At 40.4% G+C, this 24,055-nt stretch overlaps 1 protein-coding gene across 6 annotated transcripts in view; it reads left to right on the plus strand.

Annotated features, from left to right (window-relative positions):
• Nucleotides 1-24,055, plus strand: part of dclk2a (doublecortin-like kinase 2a) — a 43,785-nt gene that overhangs the window by 12,744 nt on the left and 6,986 nt on the right. For 3 of the 6 annotated variants that reach the window (XM_026171375.1, XM_026171372.1, XM_026171373.1), the window contains 14 exons: nucleotides 9,626-9,755; nucleotides 11,614-11,712; nucleotides 12,041-12,091; nucleotides 15,092-15,171; nucleotides 17,233-17,320; nucleotides 17,739-17,844; nucleotides 18,548-18,605; nucleotides 18,929-19,048; nucleotides 19,142-19,288; nucleotides 19,378-19,511; nucleotides 19,811-19,888; nucleotides 20,697-20,793; nucleotides 22,630-22,710; nucleotides 22,802-22,915. In XM_026171375.1, coding sequence (XP_026027160.1) covers nucleotides 9,626-9,755; nucleotides 11,614-11,712; nucleotides 12,041-12,091; nucleotides 15,092-15,171; nucleotides 17,233-17,320; nucleotides 17,739-17,844; nucleotides 18,548-18,605; nucleotides 18,929-19,048; nucleotides 19,142-19,288; nucleotides 19,378-19,511; nucleotides 19,811-19,888; nucleotides 20,697-20,793; nucleotides 22,630-22,710; nucleotides 22,802-22,915 — 1,383 coding nt within the window. Of the gene's footprint in view, nucleotides 1-9,625; nucleotides 9,756-11,613; nucleotides 11,713-12,040; nucleotides 12,092-15,091; nucleotides 15,172-17,232; nucleotides 17,321-17,738; nucleotides 17,845-18,547; nucleotides 18,606-18,928; nucleotides 19,049-19,141; nucleotides 19,289-19,377; nucleotides 19,512-19,810; nucleotides 19,889-20,696; nucleotides 20,794-22,629; nucleotides 22,711-22,801; nucleotides 22,916-23,370; nucleotides 23,994-24,055 lie in introns of those variants that run through there. The other 3 variants (XM_026171377.1, XM_026171378.1, XM_026171374.1) reach the window with 3 other exon arrangements.

Below are 24,055 nucleotides of genomic sequence, written 5' to 3' on the forward strand. Positions count from 1 at the left end.
CTGTGTTCTGTAATGATATATATGTATATATTTCCCTTTTCCATAATTCTCTGCCCGTGCACATGATAGAAATCCTAAAATGCATTTGCCTTTAATACTTCTTTTAATGATGTTTGTAGGATAACGGTTTGTCTGCTCGCTATTGAGAGACTGAAAACAGAACCTGACCTTTAGACTACTCAAATGCTCGTCTCTCTAAAATCTTTAAAGCTCCTGTCAGTCAGTACACACAGTAACCTGAGGAGCGGGGGGGAAATGGGAGCACTAGTAACTGGACAGTCTTATTTTCTTTACATGTTTGCACTAACTAATGGGATACAGAGGATCCCGAATCCATCCATAATAATCTAAAGATGCAGAAGATGGCTGATAGTTTTAAAAATCTATAAGAGCAACCACGAAGCAGAAATTCTATAAATTGATGGGTAAAAACTGGCTTCCTTAACTGTTAAGTGCATTAGGGCTCCAGCATTTTTCCAGCAGTGTGCATGACAACAACTGAAGGTCACTTGTAGCCCTTCAACTCCGCTGCAGTTTATCAGGGCACAAAGAATTTGATGTGATGCTGTGCAAGAGCAGCAGGCTCACAGTCTGGGACGTCTCCCAGCAGACTAAAACAAATCATGCACAACAGTTTTGTTTTTTTATCCCTACTGCACTCTTTCTTTCTTTTTAAATAACCGATGATGCCCTATGAGAAGGGAGTATACAGAAAAACTTCATTCCAACATCTGTTTCTGTATTTAACATTTGAAAGGATATTTCCCTGTTTATGTCAACAAAACACAAATCTGTGTATTTTTGTCAGTAAACAGACACGAATGATGCACAATTATTAATTTGTAATTCATAAATCTACAAAGGTGCAAAGTGTATGGGGGGAAAATAGAGCTATGCAAGAGGAGACACAAATTACTGTAATAAAAAAAGTAAACTAATCCAGCGTTATTGCTGCAGCTGTGCATTCAATTCATGCCAGTGCAACTTAATTTCTACACCCAGGAGCAATTATTAGTAAATGCAGTTCAGTACATTAGGAAGCAAAGGCAAAAAAAACAAAAAACTGGGGGAAATAAAATTAATAAAGTAAGAGGCGGTAAATAGGGGACAAATACTATGATGATTACTTTTTCCCAACAGGCAGATTCTACTGATATCTTGAAGGCAGCAATGAAAATGTACTTTTCCTTTCAGGCCCATTTCCCCCTTTATATCTTTCCAGAGCTTTGACAACAAAGATCGGGTTTCTGGTAACCAGCTGTTTTGGACATAAAAAGAAATATAGTTTCTCAACTGCAGCGCACTGCATAAAAATGTCAGTGTTGTCCTCAATATTGAGTTAAGAGTTCTTCCTTTGCGAAAATTGCTCACAACTTTCCAAGTAGTTGCTCCGTTTGTGCCACATATAGAAAGAGTGCATTCATGCACTGCTGTGTTTTTGGTGCATATACATATATGTGGTTACTGTGACACTGATGCACTTTGGCATCATCTCCAATGACATGGTCTTAATGATGATGGCCTCCTGTCCCCATTATCCCAGCAGCCCAGGTCTTGCCGTGCGGCACTACTATCTTGTGCCAGCAGTTAAAGGGTTTGCATTCATTAAGCTGTCCGAATTCTTCTCACCCTGTTGTCACATTGAAGGTGCTGATATCTTGTTGTTTGCACATTCTCCTTGCAAGACGGTGAAACTTGCTGCGGTTAGAGATAGATTAATAAGACTGCCTCCATCTCTGACTAGCTAGAGGCAAGGCCACACAAGGGTTTCATCTGGTTGTCAGGCTTGAGCTGTTGTCAGCACACAGTCTGGATTAAACACCGTCATTTGGGTCAACAGCCATGAAATTTGCATGCCCACCCATTGTTCTGTACTGTCATTAGCATACAGCACCATCTGACGCCAGTGCACTGACACCATCCAACCAGGAGTGCTCTCTGCTAGGCTCGACAATATGTTATTATTTGAATTATCCTTTTATTTGCCAAATCCTTACTAGAAAATCAGGCTATTCAAACTATATTGCTAGTAAATCTGATTTTTTTTTTTTTTTTGTCAGTTTAGTGGATTGCAGTCCTTTCATTGTGGAAGAGGGATACTTGTTCAGTTTGCTTTTTCAAAGTTGAATTTAAAGCAGTTTCCCCTCACAGAGTACAGACTATAGATTATTGGCACACTGAAAGCAGGCAGCTTCTTAATAAAACAGCATTTCAGTGGTTTTTCTGTGCATTTTGTTATGCTGCACTTGTGTTGTCTTCTAATTGACGATGTCTTAGCTGTTTGAATGTGTTTAGTTTCTCCGTGTGCGTCTTTAGTGGCCGTGCATTTTTGGTGTAAACCACACTAAGATGAGGATTCATTAAAATGTGCTCCAGTTTTTCATTTGGGGATTCATGTGCCAAGAATTGTATCGGCTTTCCTGTTTGCGAGTAGATTTGACTTGACTTTGAGTAAACAAAGCTGGCACTGATAGACAAGCACGAAGCTTTGGCAATAACTTAACAATAGTTTGGATACTTGGAATCAATCTTTGTTCCCAGCTTTCGTGACAACTTGTAGCACGGTCACTGCAGTTATGACACCAGAGTACCTGTTCTATGTTTCACGAGGACCGACTGAACAAGCGGGAAGACAAAAGGCTGCCAGACGACAGAGAGCCGGGGTGCTGGGTGGGGGTGGCGGGCGGGCTGTCAGCTGTGCAAAGCGTGTGGAGGCCATAGAGGGGGAGTGCATCCATTGTGTGTTGTGCGATTTCAACTGCTTGTTTTTGTTTTATTTGTGAAGCCTGGCCCTCGTCCATTCTTTGCAGCGGGCCGTTCGCTCCCCCAGCAGGAGCTGACATCATGATATGGTTAGGCATCATCACAAATCACAGTACACACTGTTTGTCTGCTCGAGTTTAATCACGCAAGGAGAGTCACAGCAAGTTTTAGCTGAGTTTAGCTGAGGACAGATCAGTTGTCCAAGTCAACCAGGCGACGGAAGTCTGTGCTTGTTCTTGATGTTCAAGTCTTTTCTTTCACTGGCTTAAGAGCGCTTGGAGCTTTTGGTGTTGTTAATATTTTGGGCCGGTCTAAATGTAGCACTCTTACTGATTTATTAAAACTCAGGATATGTTAACTGGCAACCAGCATCTCTTAGCCCCTCAGCAATTCTGAAGGGTAATCAGGAGGGGCTCCTTTGAACCTTTGTATTTGGATGTTTGTACAATGTTTCCATTTTACTTGCACAGCTCTTTTTGCATATAGAGAGTGGAGCACTAAGGTACATTTAGACAGCCTGAAGTTATGTGATTATGAGTCTCTTTGTGCAAATATCTCTTGGAAGAGAGGAAGACAGTAAGCCAGACAGCTGTGTAATGTGTGATAGGGCGAAATGTTGCAGGCTGCTGGAGTTCCTCTGATCTGCTCTACAAATGACTTCAGTGGGTACTGTGCTGCTTTTGTCTTTAAGTGTGAAATCTCTGCACACCTGAATGAGCGAAAAAGACTTCATAAAAACAATTAAGCACAACTCCCACACACTGTCTTTCTTTCTGCCTGTATATTTATTATGCTAGTACATGCCTATGTAAATATTAACAGGGTCAGATGAATAGATGAAATTTTGCTGCCAGTGGTTTTGATCTACTTGTTCTTTTTGAGGAATGATCATTGCAAATCAATACAAATGCATTCTGTGTGATTTAAATGCATTAAAGCTGTTCTGGCAGCATGTAGTGGCCCAACTCCTTAATACTTCACTTTGGTTTGGTTTCTTTTAACTTTCATTTGTCACCCAGCTGTATCACTTTTGGCGTGAGTTAATGATGGGCTTAGATTTCTCATCGCTCATTTCCACGCTGCTTGTGCTGCCTGTTACACGTGTCTGAGATTCACTGCTCTAATCCAGAGGAATTAAACTGTCTCAGGGAGCTGCCTCTGTCTGAGAGTTCAGTGTTAATAACCAGGCTGGCTTTAGCTCAGACATCCCCCTGACAAACTTAATGGGCATCTACTTATCAGCAAATTCTTAAGTAAGTAACACTCTAAGTGAGAATTTAAGCAAGGTCTGTGGGTAAATGAGGTTTACATATACGGATGGAGTAATTCTAGCTGTCGTTTTCCCTTTTTATGCTTTTTTTGCGTGTGTGTTTTGTTCATTGCTGATTTTCTATTTCAGTTGTTTTTGTTCTGTAAAAACAAGAGAAGACAATTCTCCCTCCTTGCTTTAAAACCCTTTTGAATGCCTTGAAAATCAAGACTGTTCGCTTGTTATTGTATTTGAATTATCCAAACATGTTAAGCCCTTGGCACGTATTTGTGCTGTTGCTGAGCTTACCCGGGCAGAAAATACAGCAGACAGGACGGAGGACAGACTGATGGTGAGGGTAAGAGAAGGTCAGACATTTGGGAGGAGGGGGAGTGTCCCATCTTGGAGGGTAAACCAAGTTTACCCTCAAGTCATGTCACCCAGCCAATACCGAACCCTGCAAACAGTTCACTTCACTGATTGGCCAAGACAGGCCCTACAGGACAGTGCTGGCAGTAGACGGCCATTGGCTGTTTATCCTGGCAGTGGCTGACAGGAGCAAAGGCAAACATGGTCGATGTAGTCTGACGTTTATGCTCTCCATTTCATGATTCCAACGTTTTCCTTGTGTTTGAGGAAATAATCCCATGTGTAAACATACTCAGCTTGTGAGTCCTGCTTTATAATGTGATATGAAATGTATTTAAGCTTTAATATTTAGCACTTTCACATTTCAGTGAGAAATTTCATTTATAAGAAACTTAAAAAATTCAACAGATAAGTAATGCTGACATCAGGCACTGCAGGAGACTCAGGCAGAGGAGGGAGCAGCTGATTGGATTAGTATGACTGTTTTTTTACTGTTGTCAGTAAATTGCCTGCTTTTCTGTCTCATCTTCAGGCCACTCTGTGCAGTTCTTTCATATGATTTATAACACCTGGGTCTTCTTAGAAGTGTGCTTTGGTAACGACATCCCGCTGTGATGTTACAGCATACGCACATCCTCATATCAGCCTCTGCATCACTGAAGCAAGCTGCTGGTTGACTTTAGTTTAAGCAATTTTGTGTTACTTTTGCTTCTAGTGGTCCCTTCTGTTAAACTGTGGAGATGTCCTGTAATTTTACATTTGTACACCACCACAGAGGACTTTAAAAACAATGAGTCAATATGCAGTCAATGTGCAGGTTGAATTAAATTTAAGGAGTTTATTAAATGTACTGCATTAACTGTTCAGAAATTAGGACCACTCGGACCACTCCCCCAAATCTGGACATGACCAAACACTTTCCTGCTTTGAGATGCTCTTCTAGGCGTTTACTGCCGCCACCTTCAGTTCTTGTGTCTTTGTGAGTCTTTGTGCGTTCAGTTTTGTCTTCATGCATGCTATGTTGGGTTGAGATCAGGTGAATGGCTTTACCATTGAAGAATATCACATTTCTTTGCCTTAAGAAGCTCTTAGGTTGCTTTTGCAGTATGCTTTGGGTTATCATCCATTTGCACTGTCAGATCAGTTTTGCAGTGTTTGGCTGAATCTGAGCAGAGAGTATGGCCTTGTGCACATCACAGTTCATCCTGGTACTTCTATCTAAATCTAGTGCCCTGGTTCCACTGGCAGTTATACGTGCCGTAACATTGCCTCTGCCATTTTTCACAGATGATGTGGTATGTTTCAGGTCATGAGCTGTTTCTCTCCCTCTCCATACTTTTCCTTCCCATCATGCTAGTAAAAGTTAATCTTGGTTTCACCTTTTCCAGAACTGTGCTGGGCTTTTTAAATGTTTTTGGACGAATGCTAATCTGGCCTTAACAACCTTGCAGTAAACCCTCTTTATTTCCATTCATGAAGGCGTTTCTTGATTGTAGGCTTTGAAAGTGATATTCCCTCAAGAGCATTGACTTAGCGAAGGAATTTAACTTTGCGAAGGAATTTTTGTTAACCAAGGAAATAATTCTTCAATCATCCACTTTAGCTGTCTTCTGGGATCTTCCAGGTCTCTGAATTCGCCAGTGCATGGCTTCTGTTTAAGCATGTTTTAGATTGTAGATCTGACCACTTCCTAAAGTTTTTGCTATCTCTCTGATTGGTTGATTTTGGTTTTTCAGCCTAATGATGGCCTCCTTTACTCGCAGTGACGTCTCTTTGGACCTCATAGTGAGAGTTCCATTAAAAACCACCAGATTGACGTTCAGCACTTCGAGTCAACTTCAGGTCTTTCATCTGCTTAGTTTATCATGGCACATTACAAGGGAACAGTTTTTCAGTGAATTGTCCAGTTACTTATGAACAACTGGTAATGGGAGGCAATGTATAAAAAAATACCTGTAAGTCCTAGAATACTTTTGTAAAACCTTGATATAAATCTAAAAGCCTGTATTTCAATCACTGTGCTGAAGAAAGATGATGGTGTGAAAGTAAAGTCAATGCAGGACTGCCTTAAACTTAAACTGGTTGAAAAAAAAAGAAGTTATTTTGAAGTCTGTGAGGAAAATTAACGGAGTTTTCAGTTAGTAAACATTCCTAATCTGATCTAATATGACTTCATTTTATAAATTATGGTCTGATTTATAATACACTAAGTGATATTATAGGTTGGCGTTGTGTAGTTTCTGACTCACATCATACAACGATGCACTGTCCAAATATTAAATAAACTGTTCTTTAATTGACTTTTCATGGTCTTTTATTTCATATAAAGTCAGTCACTTTTTAATAAATTGCAAATAAATAATAAATTTCTAAACTGCTTTCAATTTAAAAAAGAAAATCAATACAAACACAGAACACAACCTCCGTTGCTCTTTAACTTAAGTTCTTAACCACTTGACCTCTTCTTTTTTTTTTATGCCTGTTTAAAATGTATCCATACAGCCACAATTTGTCTCAATTCCCTTGCATTCCCCCCGGGCGTCACAGAGCAGCTGAAAAGTACTTTATCATAGGCCCCAGCAGTGCTAGCCTTGCAGAGTGCGTAGGGGTGAAAGCAAATGAGTGTGCAGCCACGAGCCTTTTCAACAGTGATGTATAATATTCCAGTCTGCCTTCTTCATAAATAAGCCCACTGCCTCAGAGGGCACATGGGACAAGTAGGTCTTGGGGCATTAAGGCACAGATTTCAATTTTAGATTGAAATTTTTAGGTTATTGTGATGTAATTTATCATCCACTCTCTTTGCACAAGTGAAAAAGAGGCATCATGTAATGTGAGGCTGTAGTTCTATATTGTGAAATGTGCTTATTGTTTGCATGCATGACATTTAAATGAGAACATTTATCTGTACCTCGTGTGTTTGAAGCTGCAGCCAGGAGATGGTTAGCTCCTGTCCACCAAGTAGAACCGCTGATTTTAATTGGCCAGTCTCAGTGAGCTGCCAACACGGAGCGAGGCAGCTATTTTACATCCGAAGTGCTGCAGTCACACAGCTGTACTACATAGTAAATGAAAATCACAATTTTATTATAACATGGTACAAAAGCTAGCCTTGTTTTGTTTTTTTATTATATTAGCTTGATGCAAGATGTTTATATTAATAAATATCACTCCAGCCACTCTCCTTACTCCGTTAAAGTTAAACTCTAAGACAATATTTAAATAATATCACAAGCTTCCAAGGGCACTGACATGTGTATCTTGTTTGCTTATGATATAACACGTGAATTAGTGAGGTAGAACAATTCTGTCAAGGTCATTTTAAGCTGAATAGCCTGTGATTAAAGAGTTTACTGGACTGTGCAACAGGTTTGAGTATGGTGAGAAAATTCACATGAACTGAGTCTCCACCACAGCGTTTCACAAAATGACAAACTGTTGTTATAAGCGGTCACTAAAGCCCTCTCGCTGCTGATGTCATCCCAGTTCGTGGCTCCCCTGCCAGAGGACGGTGCTCGCTGCTCACCTCAGCAGTCTGTGCTTTGCTGTCTCACGTTGTCCTTAAACAAATGACACAGCAAAAATGCAGCAAAGTGTCATCACTCATGATGTCTGCACACCGAAGGAAACAGCAGGGCATGAGGATCAAGGTCAGAGGTCAAGTGGAAACGTTATCCAATATCCTCATGCAGCAGAAGCGTGAGAGTTCGTAGTTCACCACAGTCCATTTTTGACACGCATCGGACGCTCCCTGGGGCGGGTGTTAACACCTGTGCTTACACTGCAGCACTGCTCCTCAGTTTTGCCAGTAAAAGAGGTCGTTGGTTGTCATAAAAGTTGAAAAGAAATTGCATTCACTATAAGAAAGTCACAGATACTGAATTTTTCATTCTGAACTCAGACTGTCTGATTGCAGACACGTTGTGCGTCTCACTTATTGCTAATACACGAGTAACTGAGTTTATGAATTTATGTCAAACACTATACTTTTCATCATTGTAAGTTTTTACTCCTCCTCCACTTCTAACTTATTTTATGTCAGCTTCCATCTCTGCTTTTTAAAAAAAAAAAAAATTTAACCCTCTTCAGTGGCCATTCTGCTTTTCTGCACCACCTGTTCCTCTGTCGGCCATCACACACACAAATACACTTTCCCCGCTGTGTCAACCCCTAATCTCCTCTAGAGGATCCATCTGCCCACAGTCTTTAGCCATGCAGTACCCCACCTCTTATTTGCAAAAGTGTGTGTCTGTGTGTGTGTGGACACAACTCACATGACTGCCAGCGAGTGGGCACACATGCATGCAGTGGTGGGAGGGATAATGAAGGGATATTTTGCTCCTTTATCTTCCTACTTGTCCACCTACAGCAACAGAGGGATTGTGTGTGTGTGTGTGTGTGTGTGTGTATGGGCACGACTCAGTGTAGCTTAAAAGTAGCTTCTGTTTCCGTCTCCAGGGGTGGGTGGTGGTGGGTGTAAAACAAAAAGTGCTCTGAGCTGCAGAGAAAATGACGACCACGGTGTGAGACAGAATAGAAGAAGGAAGAGAAATTACCCTGCGGCACAACCTCGAACTGTACTGCTTCCCTCTCAAGACTCTGCATTAACTCTGCAGTATTCTGGGTGTCAGGAGAGGTTCTGACCTTGTCGTGCTTGTTGGCCTGTTTTATTTAGCTGATTGCACAGTGTGTAGATCTAAAAGCACTGCAGTTAAACGTGTAGCTAAAACCTGTTCTGGTTTACTACTAAATTACTAAATACAATTACTACTAAACTTAGAGCTAATGAAGTTTCTGGAAATGGCACATTTGGCAGGATGAATTGGGAAATCCAGCTTGTTTTAAAAGGCATCTTGTATCTTTTACTGTAATAAATGTAATAAATCATTACTCATAACAGTTCTTAACTTCTTCTAGATTTGGATGAGTTCAGTTGATGCAAGACACAAACATTGTTCAGTCAGGGTCACGGCATTCAAAAGAGCGCTGTTATTTCCATCTGCTATTTATAATTGGCCTGTAGTTGTGTATATCTGGAAAGTGGCAGCAAGATCCATACAGAACAGAAAAGGTATTTAATACTCAGGCATAGTGTGAAAATGTGGGTTGCATAGTGGTTTGCAGTGGCGCAGGCTAAAGCAGATTAAATGGTGTGGAAATCAATACTTCAATGAGGATTTAGATCTGAAAAATGTGATATCCGCATTTTTCATCACTCCTTAATATTTACTGTTTTGTCTCCAGATTACTTGCCTGCAGGACTTCTTCGGAGATGATGATGTCTTCATAGCGTGCGGACCAGAGAAGTTTCGCTATGCCCAAGACGACTTTGTGCTGGATCACAGTGGTAAGGCTTCCACAGCCTTTACAACTGGTAGGCCTGACTAACACTAACCAAACATATGTCTGTATATATGTGTGTGTCATGTGTGTGCATGACATTCTTAACCCATTATTTGTTCTCCTGCACCTGCATGAAACACTCCTTCCTTTTGAAAAGTTGACATCAAGATATGCTGTGTGTTTTCCCGTGCAATGCCATATGTGATTTCTTGTTGATTGGAATTTTGAACATGGAAAACATATCAAATGAGAAAATGTATCATTTTAAGAAATGTAATGTCAAATGTTTTCAACTGGGGAAAGATCTGGACTGCAGGAGGCTGATTCAGCACCCCGGACTCTTCTACTATGAAGCTATGCTGTTGTAATAAATTAGCATTCGTTTTAGAATTATCTTGCTTAAATATGCAAGGTCCCTGAAAAAGGCATCATCTGGATGGGAGTGTTTGTTCATCTAAAAACTGTATATGACTTTTAACATGTTCAAGATACTAATTCCATAGGCCAGCAGTCAGGTTTTTGAACGGAGTCCTAAAAACAAGCTCGATGATTTCGTTCGCCTTTAAGCCAGAGGATGCAACATCCATGTTTTCAAAAAGAATTTCACATTTCAATTCATTGAACTGCTGAAAAGTTTACCACTTTGTCCAAGTCCATTTTAAATAAGCTTTGGCTGCTCTTTCACTTTTTACTTCTTCAGCATCCGGAGCATTTTTTCATGAAAATGTAAAATGTCTTAGTTTAAATATTTGGTATGCTTTCTATGTTCTGTTGTGAATAAAATATGGAGTTCAGAGATTTACAAATCATCACGTTCTGTTTTTTTTTTTTTTAAATTTACATGTTATACAGCCTCCCAGCTTTTGTCAAACTGGGTTTTCAATAAATTGAAAATGGTGTTGCATATTTTAAACACACATCCTTTTTGTCAAAAAGGGAAGAAGGTTGCATTCTTGTTTTTTATTTTATTTTATTTTAATTTTTGAATGGCATGTCCAGTCCATGTGTTTGTAAAAGTCCCACTTTAATGTTCTGTACTGTATGTGTTGTACATAAGTTAGGCACGTCTTGCATATTTCTGTATTTTATTATGCAGAAAGCTTTAGAGGATATGACCTGTATAATCAGCTCATGCATTCACTGTCATAGCTGCACATAACTTCAGCCAAGACTGAACAACCTCATGGGAAGAAGAGGAAGTTTAATTTAGTTGCAGTCCAAAATACTGACATCCTGTTTGATATTTGTGTTGTTTGGTCAGGTTGGCTTAACAACAGGGAGGCATATCCTGACACACTACACGTTAACTGATGGTGGTTTGCCTGTATGCAGTTATAGTTCAGAGCTTTTGTCCCACTTAGACTGCTGTGCTCCACTTGTAAGAATTAGGTCTTTGAAGGTACATAAAAAGGCACACTGCACTCTGCTGAGAGTACAGAAGATAGGTCCAGGACACACCATGTGACTGAGGAGAGGAAAGTGGGTAATCGGATGTAAGCAGGTTAGCTTTTAAGTCATGAAGCACAAATCAGTTTGGAAACTATATTTGTTGGTCCTGGAAAAAGATTTTGTTTAATATTTTATTTCATAGCTAGAACTGCTTTATTCCTCCAGGTTCTGCATCTGCTGATATACATTATGGGTCACACTGCACTCTGGATGATTTGAATGTATGTGTTGGACTGCAATAGAAATAGAGTGTACAAAATGATTATCTATTACTGCAGTCAGTTATGAAAGGCTGGTGTATAGCAGGTACTGATATGCACAAATCTGTAAACCTGTGCAGTTTTTCATGAACAAACAAGTTCTGTCCTGGTTCACAGACTCCAGGGAGTATCATTAGTGGTTTGAATGCTGTGGTGACTTTAACTGCGTTGTTTTCCCAGAATGCAGAGTGCTAAAGTCGTCATACAGCCGCTCTGCTACTCCAAACCGGACGGCTAAAAGCCCTGGAGTTTCACGGCGCAGCAAGTCCCCCAGTGCAGGTAGGAGGCACGTGTTGCACAATCATTTTAAAAATAATAGTCTATAAAAATGTGTGGTGATTCCCACCTCATACGTCTGCCATGCAGGCAAAGTCAGTTCTTGGCTTGCAAATTATTACAGCATATAGTATGTATGAAAATATTTCACACGTAAAAAAAAAAAAAATCCCATTCGACTAAAGCCAACATAAGACTGTAACAGGTTAGGCAATGATTATTTAGCAGCTTAAATGTAAACTGGCCATAGTTTCTGAGCAGATTGTGTGCAGTGTTGAGAGATGTTACATTAAGCTGAATGCTCTGCATTGTATTTTTTTCTGTTATGTAGCAAGGCGACCTGCCCACTTCTCCACCACGCAGTCCCCAGTCAAGTCCCCAGGTGAGCCTTAACATGCTGTGCTGTGAAATCTGTTGTGCTCACGTCTATGTTATAAAATGATTTTTGTTAGTTTGACATTTTATATAATTAGCAGTGACTCCAAATCTGCTGTCCCAACGTTTTCAGGGGTAATCTTCATATTTGTACAATAATATTTAACTTTTAAACCATTTTGATAACCATTTGGAGCTTTTACCGCAAAAGTGAAATGTCAAAGAGTAAAACACCTGATGTAGAATCTACCTGTTGAGTCGAAATTTATTAGAAAAAAGCTAAGCTTGATTCCCCCATAAATGATCCAGGATCATCCTGAGTGTTGCTCACAACTGCTTCATGTTTTATTACTCTGTTAGCAAGTGTTTTGTTGGCAGGTGAATAAACCCCAAGATCTGCTATGGTACTGTAGGAAGCATATCATAAAAAAATAAATGGATTAAAAAAACACCAAAATACAACAATCTGCAGATTTTTACTGACACCTCAGGTAGGTTTGTTTTCTTTGTGGACAAGCTGTGTTCAGCCGACCTGTAGCTCTGGGGTTAGTTACATCATTAGTTACACTTTGCTACTACTCTATTGGACCCTCTTTTGACTTCAGAGCTGCCTTAATTCTTTGTGGCATAGTTTCAATAAGTTGCTGGAAACATTCCTCAGAGATTTTGCTCCAGATTGACACGATAGCATCACATGGTTGCTACAGATTTGTTGGCTGTACCTACATGATGCCAATCTCTCATTCCACCACATTCCAAAGATGCTGTATTGAATTAAGGCTGCGGAGGTCATGTGACTACAGTGACTTCATTGTCGCGCTCAGGAAAACAGATTGAGATGATTTGAGTGTTGAGACATGGTGTGTTATCCTGCTAGAATCAGTATACCCTTTGAAAGAGGAGTACATTGTGCTGATAAAGGGGTGGACATGATCAGCAACAATACTCAGGTATGCTGTGGCATTTAAACAATGCTCAGTTGGTTCTAAGGGACCCACAGTGTGCCAAGAAAATATCCCCCACACTATTACACACCACCACAACCATGATGTATTTATACAGGTCAGGATCCATCACTGCATCCAAATGTTACAGCGGAAATCAAGATTCATCAGACCGGGCAATGTTTTTCCAACCTTTTATTGACCAATTTTGGTGAACAAGAGTGAATTGTAGCTTCACTTTCCTGTTCTTAGCTGACAGGCGTGGCACCCTGTATAATTCGGAATTACATAATCTGAATAATTACTGATTACTGAAGCTTCACCTTTACTCTATTCTTAAAATTGTCTACTCTTAGCATCACCCCATACTTGACATTCATATATGTTTTAATTTTACCTGTGAATGATGGTTAATGATAAACTAATCATTAGCAGCTTAACCATAGCATATGAATGGGGAGCCAAATCCAATATGACAACACATTTACAACCAAATGCAAAGACTGCAGTTATGTTAGGAAAAAATCAAACTGAGAATTCAAACTAGGGAGCAAACACAAAATTTTCTAAACTTAACAGACTTGACTGTTTTAGCTACTATTAGCTACTTTAGCTTGCTAAAACCAAGTCTATGAAATAAAGCAGTTTTCTTAACATTCAGTCTTCCACTAATTGGTCCTCTAGTGTTAAATGAAAATCAGAGCCAAAAATAGGAACACTGGTTTGTATTTCTTTCTATTTTTAGCACTGTTAGCTGTTTCCTCTGTAGCTCCTCAGATCTCAGATCAGTGTATTTAAACAAGACACATTTCTGTACTTTGACCCTCTTTCTCTCCCTCATTCTTCTGAGGCCAATGAGATGCATTGAACTCTACTCAACTACCTGTTAGAGAGCCAGCTGCTGCAGAGCCATGAACTGATAATACCGTGTCTGCACAGAAAGCTAAACATGAGTAGCACATTAGCACAGATACCCTACTACTCTCTTGACTGCTAGAAATGAACAACTGAAGAATGCTTCTGAAAGGAAACAGTTCTCGTCTGTGATAATTCAATTATAATCTAACTGAATAGCTGCAGATGAGATGCTGAGAAAATAGCTTGTTATCTACAGGCTAATGTCATGTTGTGTAAACTGCCTTCTGAGGCATTGATTTTGAAGTACCTTTAGGAAAAAACACTTTGAGTTTATAATTAAATTAAAAAGTTAAACTCTGAAATGTGAGTGCAAAGATGCAGCCTGTAGGCAGTGTGAAATGATTTTCCTCAGCTCGTCTGGGTTTATGCAGATGAATGACTGTGAGTTAAAGTTTGACGCATTATGGCTCTGTATTTGTGCCAGCAGCCGATAGAGAGCGAAGCAGAAATAGACTGTTCTTGAGAGAATGAATCACTCAAACAATAGAGGATTTCGTCCCTGCTGTGTGCTCTTGTTTTAAAGAGTGATAAAGTATATGCAAACGTGTGAAATCTAATGATAATTTTCAGGCAAATTTACAAAAAACTCACTTTTATGATCAATCAATACATTTTTTTTAATGTATTGTGTCTACATAAACCAAAGTGAACAGTAATAGGGGCATCAGCCTAGACTGCAATCTGCAATTCTGCAATCATTCGGCCTCGTTACCTGTAGTGAGAGTGCTTTCAGTGAAAGAATAATGGTATTTTTGTAGGTACTAAAAGTGTACCTACAAAAATGACCACACACCTCCCCCTCATGGGGAGAATCTGCAACCTGCTAAAAAAGAACTTGCAAATTTGTGAGTGAGTCACAGGGGGGGCTGTTTGACGATTCACTTTATTACCAAGTGCATAGTATGCTAGTGTGATACAGTTTGCATTGGATAACCACGGGTTATCTTTTAGCACTGGTATCACTGGCAGTTTTAAACATCTCAAAAGTATATATTGCTGCAAACATGTTTATTAAGTCACTGCCTGACTTATTGATGGATTCTCCTCAAAGCTGTGCATTACTCCTGAACTACAACTACTACGCTCTGAATGATGAACTCATAATCCCACTGACTCTTGCCCTGTTTTTCCTTCTCTCTGCACAGTAAATGGTATTTCAGCCCACAAGTCCACCAAGTCCTCTACTCCATCCCCTACCAGCCCTCGAACCACCCCCAGTTTTAAGGTAAGACTGTGTATCCAATGCATTTTATACAGTAACAAGATACCCACAGCTTGCTGCTGCACCAGAACCCACAGAGTCTCAGCGATTCTCTTTATACAGTGTACTGTGAATATATGCATGGGCTCACACTGACAGTCACTCGAGACACACACAATACTGCAAAAGAACACTGACAGACTTTGTTAAAGTTTAGTTCATAATGCTGCAGAATTTCTGGGCGTGTGTCACATTTGTGTTGACACTGACTCCTTCACTTCATCCTGGTTGAGACCAAACAAGCGCCTTTAGTGAAACTGTCTAGATAAGATGCAGATAAGCACAAATTTAAAACTGCTTTAAAGGTAAAGAAATGTTTACATCCAGTATATAATTTTATATATTTTTACAGCACTAACTCAAAATGTTGGTGATGCCTTGTAAAATGTAAATAATGCTAAAACACAAACCTCATAAACCCATATTACCATTAAAATAATAAAAAATTAGGTCACTTTAAATCTCAAAAAGAGTTGGGATAAGCCCTCTTCTTCTAACAGCAGGCGTAAAAATCTGTGATCTGAGGAGACCAGCTGCTGGACTGTTAGGAGAGGAATGTTTCCTTACAGGATTACATGTTTTCCAAAATGAACTTCAGATTTTGATTCACCTGACCCCAGAACAGTTTTCCAGGTCGCCCCAGTCCATTTTACATAAACTTTAGCCCAGAGAAAACAGCAGTGTTTCTGAGTCATATTCAGATATGGTGTCTCCTTTGCATGATAGAGCTTTAACTTGTGTTTGTGGATGGCACGGTGAACAGTTTCTCAGATGCTTTTTTCATTACCAGTCATGTGACTTACAGTAACCTAATTAGTTACAAAATGTTGCTTCCAGCCTTTTGTCGCCTCTGATCGAACTTTTTTCCAGACATGTTTATGCCATCAATTTCAAAATGAGTCACTATTTTTCGTGAAAGAGCAAAAAGTCTTAGTTTTTTCGCTTTCTTCGTTCTATTGAGAATACGATATCAGTTTATGGGGATTTTAAAATGATTGCATTCTGCTTTTATTTACATTTTACCTAAAAAATTTTAAATCTCTATATTCCAGCTGCATTTGCTAACATATAGCCGTCTTTCCTGCATTTTTCTGGCTCACTGGTACCCGTTAACCAGTGGATTAGCTTGAATACACTGATTTCAGTGTAGCTCTGCCTCTGAGACTTTAAATCCAAATTAGTGCTGCTAGTGGCGTTATTGCAAAGCTAGGGATAAGGCAAGGATGTACAACCTACATACCCTGAAATAGAATAAATCAGCATCAAATGAATTTATCAAGCCACTGACTGTCAGTCATGTTGTATGACTTGCAGGGTATGTCGTAGCTGCCTGATGTGTTTTCACTAGATTTTAAGATAATAATCTGCTTTATTGATGGATTCTCCTGTAAATCTGTGTTAGTCCCAGACTGTCATTTCTGAATGATCCAGCCAGCTGGCTAACCTCCTCCACCTTTGCACAGTTCCTCTGTGAGCCCAGAGTTATCCATCCACATTAGTTTGGCACCACTAAGTCAGATAAAGTCATTTATCAAAGTAAAAAGCTTTTTTATGTATCTACCTATAAAAGGGACCTTGACACTGTCCCACGTTCAACTTTGCTTCAGAGGGCTACCTAAAAATAGATCCTCACTGTAAGGTAATGCACATTATGGCTCAGTGCGGTATGTAAGCACTGCTGTGCATGATGGGGAGTGAACTTTTTCTGATCTTTAGTGCTGGTGGCATGCATTTATTGCTGACATTTCAGAAATGTAGACATAAGCTGCTGAAATGACTCTCTTAACAAATGAATGATTCATTTAAGTGGTCAAACTCAGACATCTGAAATCGTCTACATCTGAAAGAATATGAAAATGAATATGTCTCCTTTTATTGTAATCAAAGTCACTAACAAGCCAGTAATACATCAGCAGCGTTTTAACGACGATCATTATGTTTGTCGACACTGTTTGTTATTTTGCTGCCAGTTTGAGTATTGATGAGGCCGAGCTCTTATCTCTGTTGTTGTTTGTTGTCGCACAGATCCCTCCGTCACATCACCACTCTTCCCCAAATATAAATGGCTCGTTGAACAATCATCAGGAGCAAACCAATCAGCTGAGTCCAGAAGGTATGATCAGAGTAATTTTACACAGAGACTCTGCTGCTTAACTCAGTGTGACACCTGCTGGAGTTGCAACTACTAGAGTTTAGATTAGAAAATTAATCAGTTACACTTATAGACTATTTGAAGCCTGTAATTTAGAATGATTAAAATTTAACCCGGCAACACACTAAAGCAATCTTCCTTTAATTTTCCTAGATGACACCAAAACTGTTTTTGTGAGTAGACAAAGCCTTAAACAGAAAGTCTGTGCAAATAAAGAAAACTGATAACCACCAGCATGATACCTGTTACCTTTGACTTGGATTTGACTTTTTTTCAAGCCAGCTGAGGCAAAGAAAGCCTGGCTATGCTGCTAGATTTCAGCGTAGTTTTGTGTGCCTTTAAGACTTGCTTGTTTATAACCTTTGTCTCTCCTCGGCAGTTAATGGGAACCAGCACTCGCATGCCTCAAGCATCTGTGAAAAATACAAGATTGGCAAAGTCATCGGAGATGGCAACTTTGCTGTGGTCAAAGATTGTGTGGAGAGGTAAGTGAAACCCGTTCGATCAGACTGGAAATGTTGGCAGAAATCTGCAGTGAACGCACAGCAGTGTCCCTCCTCCCCGTGTGCAGCTTATTGAAGTATGTGTCACATTATGGTCACTGCCCAGTCAGGCCGTTTGAGTCCTGATGACAGGCATTGTGCAGACAGAAATATGTCATGGATTAAACCCAGGAGTGATTTCACTTCATTAGCCTTTTTAATCTCAGTCAACACACAGACAGGGAGGTTTAGGTGACAAAGAGGGGCCTGTTGAGTGTGTGTGTGTGTGTGTGTGTGTGTGTGTGTGTGTGTGTGTGTGTGTGTGTGTGTGTGTGTGTGTGTGTGTGTGTGTGTGTGTGTGTGTGTGTGTGCGTGTGTGCGCGCAAGATGTCTTGCACCTTTCTAGAAAGTACTTATGTGAACACACTGTAAACAAACAGTTTAGATTCTCAGTTTCTTACCAAAATACAGTGTATATGTCATTGAATAAACATTTGCCTGCGCCTGCACGGTTTCACAGCTCACACTCTGCATAACAAAGTTTATTTGCTACATCTAGAATTCCTCCCCTGTAACGATGTGACGCAGCGCTCCTGCAAAACCATAACCGAGCGTCTCCAGCGAGCACTTCATTTAAATTACAGACACTGCTGTAGCTTCACTGCTGCGTTCAGTGTTATCCCCTAATTGCACTGTTTCTGTTCAGGTCCACGGGGAAAGAGTTTGCCCTGAAGATTATCGACAAGACAAAGTGCAGCGGAAAGGTTTCACTTCTGTTCCTCTCTGCCTCCTCCTTTTATTCCTCCCTTTGCATGTGTCACTTTCAGTCAGACGTAAGCAGGCATCATATGTTGGTGCACTGCACGGTCACACCTGTGTGCCTCTGATGCTCAAAGCTCGATTAAGTGATATTGTTTATTCACACCCTTGTTCGCATTACCCTCATACTTTCACACACTTACACAATGACACACCAGGATTCGCTCATGTTTAACGCACAACTCAGATCTTTTATTATTAGCGCAACAACTGAGCGTAGACACCGGGGCGCTAGCCAACTCTGAGTGAGTGTGTGTGTGTTTCCTAGGAGCACCTCATAGAAAATGAAGTCGCTGTGCTCCGGAAGGTGAAACATCCCAACATCATCATGTTGATCGAGGAGGTGGACACTCCCTCTGAACTATACCTGGTTATGGAGCTGGTGAAGGTGCAGTAGAGGCTGAGGGGGGAGTGGGTGGCTGAGGGGAGAGGGGTCATTTCTCGTTTTGCTGTGTAAAACACAGTTGTCATATTTTCGCAGGGAGGCGATTTATTTGACGCCATCACCTCCTCGGCCAAATACACAGAGAGAGACGCCAGTATCATGGTGTACAACCTCGCCAGAGCGCTGAAGTACTTACACAGCTTGAACATCGTCCACAGAGACATTAAACCAGAGAATCTACTGGTATGCATTTACAAACATGCTGTGTTTTGGGGTGGGTCTTACAACAAATCCAGATCCTCTGTGGGCTTTAAATGAGTATTTCATTCTAGGTTTTTGAGTACCCAGATGGCACCAAATCACTGAAACTTGGAGACTTTGGCCTAGCTACAGTAGTCGAGGGCCCCTTGTATACTGTATGTGGCACTCCTACATATGTGGCTCCAGAAATCATCGCTGAGTCAGGGTAAGCTGGACGCTTTGACGCAATATGCTTTAGTATTGTGCTGTTGTAATCAGCTGACTGAAGATTAAAAAGAAAACTGTATTTTATACCAGTGTACAATACAGCATGACAAACTACGCATACAGTATGTGGCAGCAGGCACGTTTATGTGGTAATATGTACTGTTGTACCGTTACAGCAGATTAGAAACTTTCATTTGTCAAATGTCAAAATGTTTTTTCTGTATTTTTATGTCCAGAAAGAGTTTGCTTTAAACGATTTAGTCTTTTTCTGGCTCTGTTCTTACCCTCATTTCACAGTTATGGCCTGAAGGTGGATATCTGGGCCGCAGGTGTCATCACCTACATCCTCCTGTGTGGATTCCCTCCTTTTAGAAGGTACTCGGTTCACATAGTTCAGTAAACAAACATGTAGAGGGACGTGGTTTTCAGTTTTAAAGGTAGATACTATATCACAGGTGGATAACAGGTGATGCCATATATTGCTACCATACTTTTTTGCCTAGATTTAATGAGCGAGGATGCTGTTCAAGTTCATTTGGTGTCAATATATCAATGACAAGCTAGCCATGCCCTAAAATATGCTTTACTTTGTATTTACTTTTTATATGACACCCCAGCTTATTAAACTGAGATAGTGCAGTATTAAACTAGAAAGTGGAGATATAGATTGAGTCTATAAATTAAATAGGTCATAACCAGGCCAGAAGTCAGATTTTTCTATCTTCTTATTTTTCCACCCACAGGAGTCACCCCCTGCTGGCCATTAAAACGAGTGCAGCTTAACTTTGCAGTCCTGAAGGCTATGCCAGTCATTAATATACAGTCTATGACTTTGAGCAAAAAATTCAATCTTTTCTAAATTGTCAGCAGAAATTCAGCAACGTTGTCAGTTTGACTTTCATCACTGTCAGTTTGCTACATCTGTACGCTGTCGCTGATATTAGTCACTGTGCTAAGGATTTTGTAATTTGATTTACGTTAATGTGACCCATATGTCATCTCTAGCACTTCATGTTTATGGCAGTAGCCACAAATTGAAATTCAAAATGAAAGGATTTTATTATGCAAAGTACAATACAGATGGTTCAGTTTTTTCACAGTTTAGATGTATGTCACGTTTGCTGAGTAATGCATTATAAATTCTGAGTTGTTTTTCTGAGTGTGTGTTTCTCCTTCAATATAGTGAGAATAACCAGCAAGAGGACTTATTTGACCAAATCCTTCAAGGGCGACTGGACTTTCCCAGTCCTTACTGGGACAACATCACTGACTCAGCTAAGGTCAGGACCACTGATTTACAAAATTCATATATATTCATTAGATGACATTACTCTGGAGGGTTACGCTACCCACTCTGTTGTTTAATCCTTACCCTTCTCTCTACATTGGCTGCAAAAAGCCTGAAACAAGCCTCCAGCTTTTTTAGTTCAAGTATACAAGAGTAGAGACTCCTGTAATAGCTGCTTTCTGCTGAAGGACGCAGAAACCCCCTCAATTCTCTAAGTTAATGTCAAGTATTAAGGTGGCAGCCGGCACTCAGCGTGCAAGACCTAACTGCTAATTAAACACACTTGTGTTACAGTGGCTTTGTCGCTGTAGACATGAGCACAGTTATTGATGCCACACCATGAGGCAGCGTGGCGTAATGAAGCTGTAGATCTAAGAGAGCACGATTTCTCTGGAAACAATATATGCATACGTGACTTCCTGAGTGCACATGTGCACAAATGGTCATTATTTATATTTTAAAAAGTGGTTCTTTTAGGAACATGTTTATAATTTATTGCAATGCAGAAACCAGCTTTGCCAGGAATATACATTTCCAGTTTTTTTGTTGAGATAATAGTTTTTTTTTTCCTCCCAATAAAGCAGTTAAAACAGATAAACTGCTCCAGAAACAAATAGCATAAAGCTGTCAGTTATCACCATGCTTGGTTAGCATGGTGTATCCATAAATTGTATAAATGCATGAGACCGGTACAAATATATGCTAATAGTACATAAAATCCTGTAATTTACTTCTTGCACAGTATTTTAGTACAATTATCAGCACTCTAAGCAATATTAGTTGTCAAATAATGACAGAAAAATACTCAAAAGGCTACTAGCAAGAAGCTAACTAGCAGTCATCTAGGGTCAGCTGCCAACCCTTACTAACACTTAATTTTAAGATTTAAAAGTGTTTAAAGTGTGAGTAATATCAAGCACAGTTACTATGAAGGGGTAAAATAACTAGAGTGACCAAAACTGCTCTTTGCAACATGCTGTAGATCATGTTTCTGTTTGCTGTAAAGTTGCATATTTTGACATAGGAGTTTATGGAGATCGGTTCACTTTTTGAGCTAGCATCAAGGAGCTGTAGTTTATACTTGTTCCACACTTTAATTTTCAATTTAACTCAAAATCCACTTGATTAGTTCAAGCATACACCCACCTGATTCTGTGCATTGGTATTTATCAGATGGACTGAAATGCGACTATACATGGATGATTTTGGCCTGCAGGTAGTCAGTGTTGCCAACTCCTCAGTAAGGAAAATCGCTATTGGCTGTCCTAAAAGTCGCTAGAAGTCGCTACATGACGCCATCGCCTAATTTGCATAATTGGTCATGCTAATGTAATTGTAACCTATGTTGTAGGCGAGAAAAATAACATTGTGGAAGAGACATAAAGTGAGTAAAAAACGTCCTAAATGCATTTAGAATTTATTTAGAACTACAAATTAAATTTCTTTGACCCGAAATAGGCACTCTGGGGGAGTTGCTTTGTGTGTGTGTGTGTTTATAAGTAGTTTTAAACCTTGTGATCCCCAAAACAACATAACAATAAAAGAAGAACTGACTGCGTTACAGTCATGCGCGATTCATTTGCTAGTCGCTTTTTAGAAAAAAAGACGCTAAGGGGGTCTGAAAACTCGCTAAACATAGCGATAAAGTCGCTAAGTTGGCAACACTGCCCACGGGTTTGCTAGAACATCTTCATCGGTCACATATCAATTTGGCACTTATTTCTTGTTACACCGCCGCCTGGTGGCCAAAAACCCCCCGAAAAGACTTTAAGTCTAAAGGAAATTTATCTTTAAAGCTGAACTAATCTAGTGTTGTGAAATGTTGCAGGAGCTGATTGGAAAGATGCTGCAGGTCAACGCTGAGGCTCGATACACAGCACAAGATGTTCTCTCACATCCATGGGTCACGGTACTCTAACACAATCTGTATTAACACAGCCCGAGACTGTGGTTATTTGTTTCTGTGTGGATTTCAATATTGTGTGTTTGTGTGTGCCAAGGATGATGCAATCATGGAGAATAACATGAAGATGGAGGTGACAGGTAAACTGAAGACGCACTTCAACACCGCGCCAAAGCACAGCACCACCACAGCCGGGGTGTCAGTCATCATGGTAAGCACCTGGAACGAGACATGATTTGTTACATATTTCTGGAGGGTTTTTTTTTTCAATCCTGTAACTGTAATGAGATTACCTTTCAACGATCTCCTAAATCTAAATCAGCAATACTGATGTCTTGGTGTGGGTTTAGTTGTAAGTGACCCGGAGCCTGCAGTGGGATGAACATGTCAGGCCCTTTTCCAAGCATTTACTGCGTGATTGTGAATGTTTGACCCAAATACACAAGATTGCGCTCCTAACCAAACAAAGGTTTAGTTGACCACTGGGCCAAGAATTTCTGATCTCGTGTTCATCCAGGAAGACACGGATGAAGCCATAAGTCTTAAGACTTCAGAGACAGAAATACACAATTTATTCCCGTAGTATGGGCAGCTCTTCATCTTGTCTCTTTCAAGCCTCATTTACATCACTTCCTGTTGTACAGTTTGACTTCCTCTCCTCATCAGGTCACACCACCCATGAGCTGAGCACAGTCTCTTCAGTCTGTCTAAAGTGAAAGCAGGATGGTGGGGGTGGAGGAAGGAGAAGATGTCTTTGATTAGAAATTTGATTTGGCACTCCAAGCCTCATTCTGTTGTAAATCTCATTTGACAGTTTGAGGTGTAATTGCGGGCCCTGGCCTCGGCTCCTCCTCTTCCTCCTCCTCTCCACGCTCTTCCTCCACCCTCATCCTCACCCCTCCCTCACACCTGACCCAGGACCACAGGGGACGCCTGGAGCTGAGAGCTGGGTACACACTTCTTACCACCGCCCCTCTTAACTCCCGTCATCCTCTCCAGCTATCACCCTTCCGCTCGCACTCTTACTCCATCTACAACAACTCCCATCCCCACCCCCCAGTCTCCCTCCTCACCCTCCCGTCTCACCCTCCCTTTCCCTTCCTTCCTGCTTCATTCTCCGACCCCCTGTTCCACTTCTTGGGCTGCCAGCTGCAGTGACTGCACTCACTAACACTGTGTCCTGGATTTAACCCCCTGACTCTCTGCACATGTGTCACTCTGCTCCTTTTACTCACATTCAGCTCCTTTTGTGCTGGTCACAACGTTTATATAATATGATTAAAAAGAAAATGTTGGTTTGTCTTGGGGGTTTTTTTTGGAGGGGGGGGGGGTGTTGGATCATACTGTCACT

This window comes from Astatotilapia calliptera, chromosome 6 (genome assembly GCF_900246225.1).
Source record: "Astatotilapia calliptera chromosome 6, fAstCal1.2, whole genome shotgun sequence".
Taxonomy (NCBI): Eukaryota; Metazoa; Chordata; class Actinopteri; order Cichliformes; family Cichlidae; genus Astatotilapia; species Astatotilapia calliptera.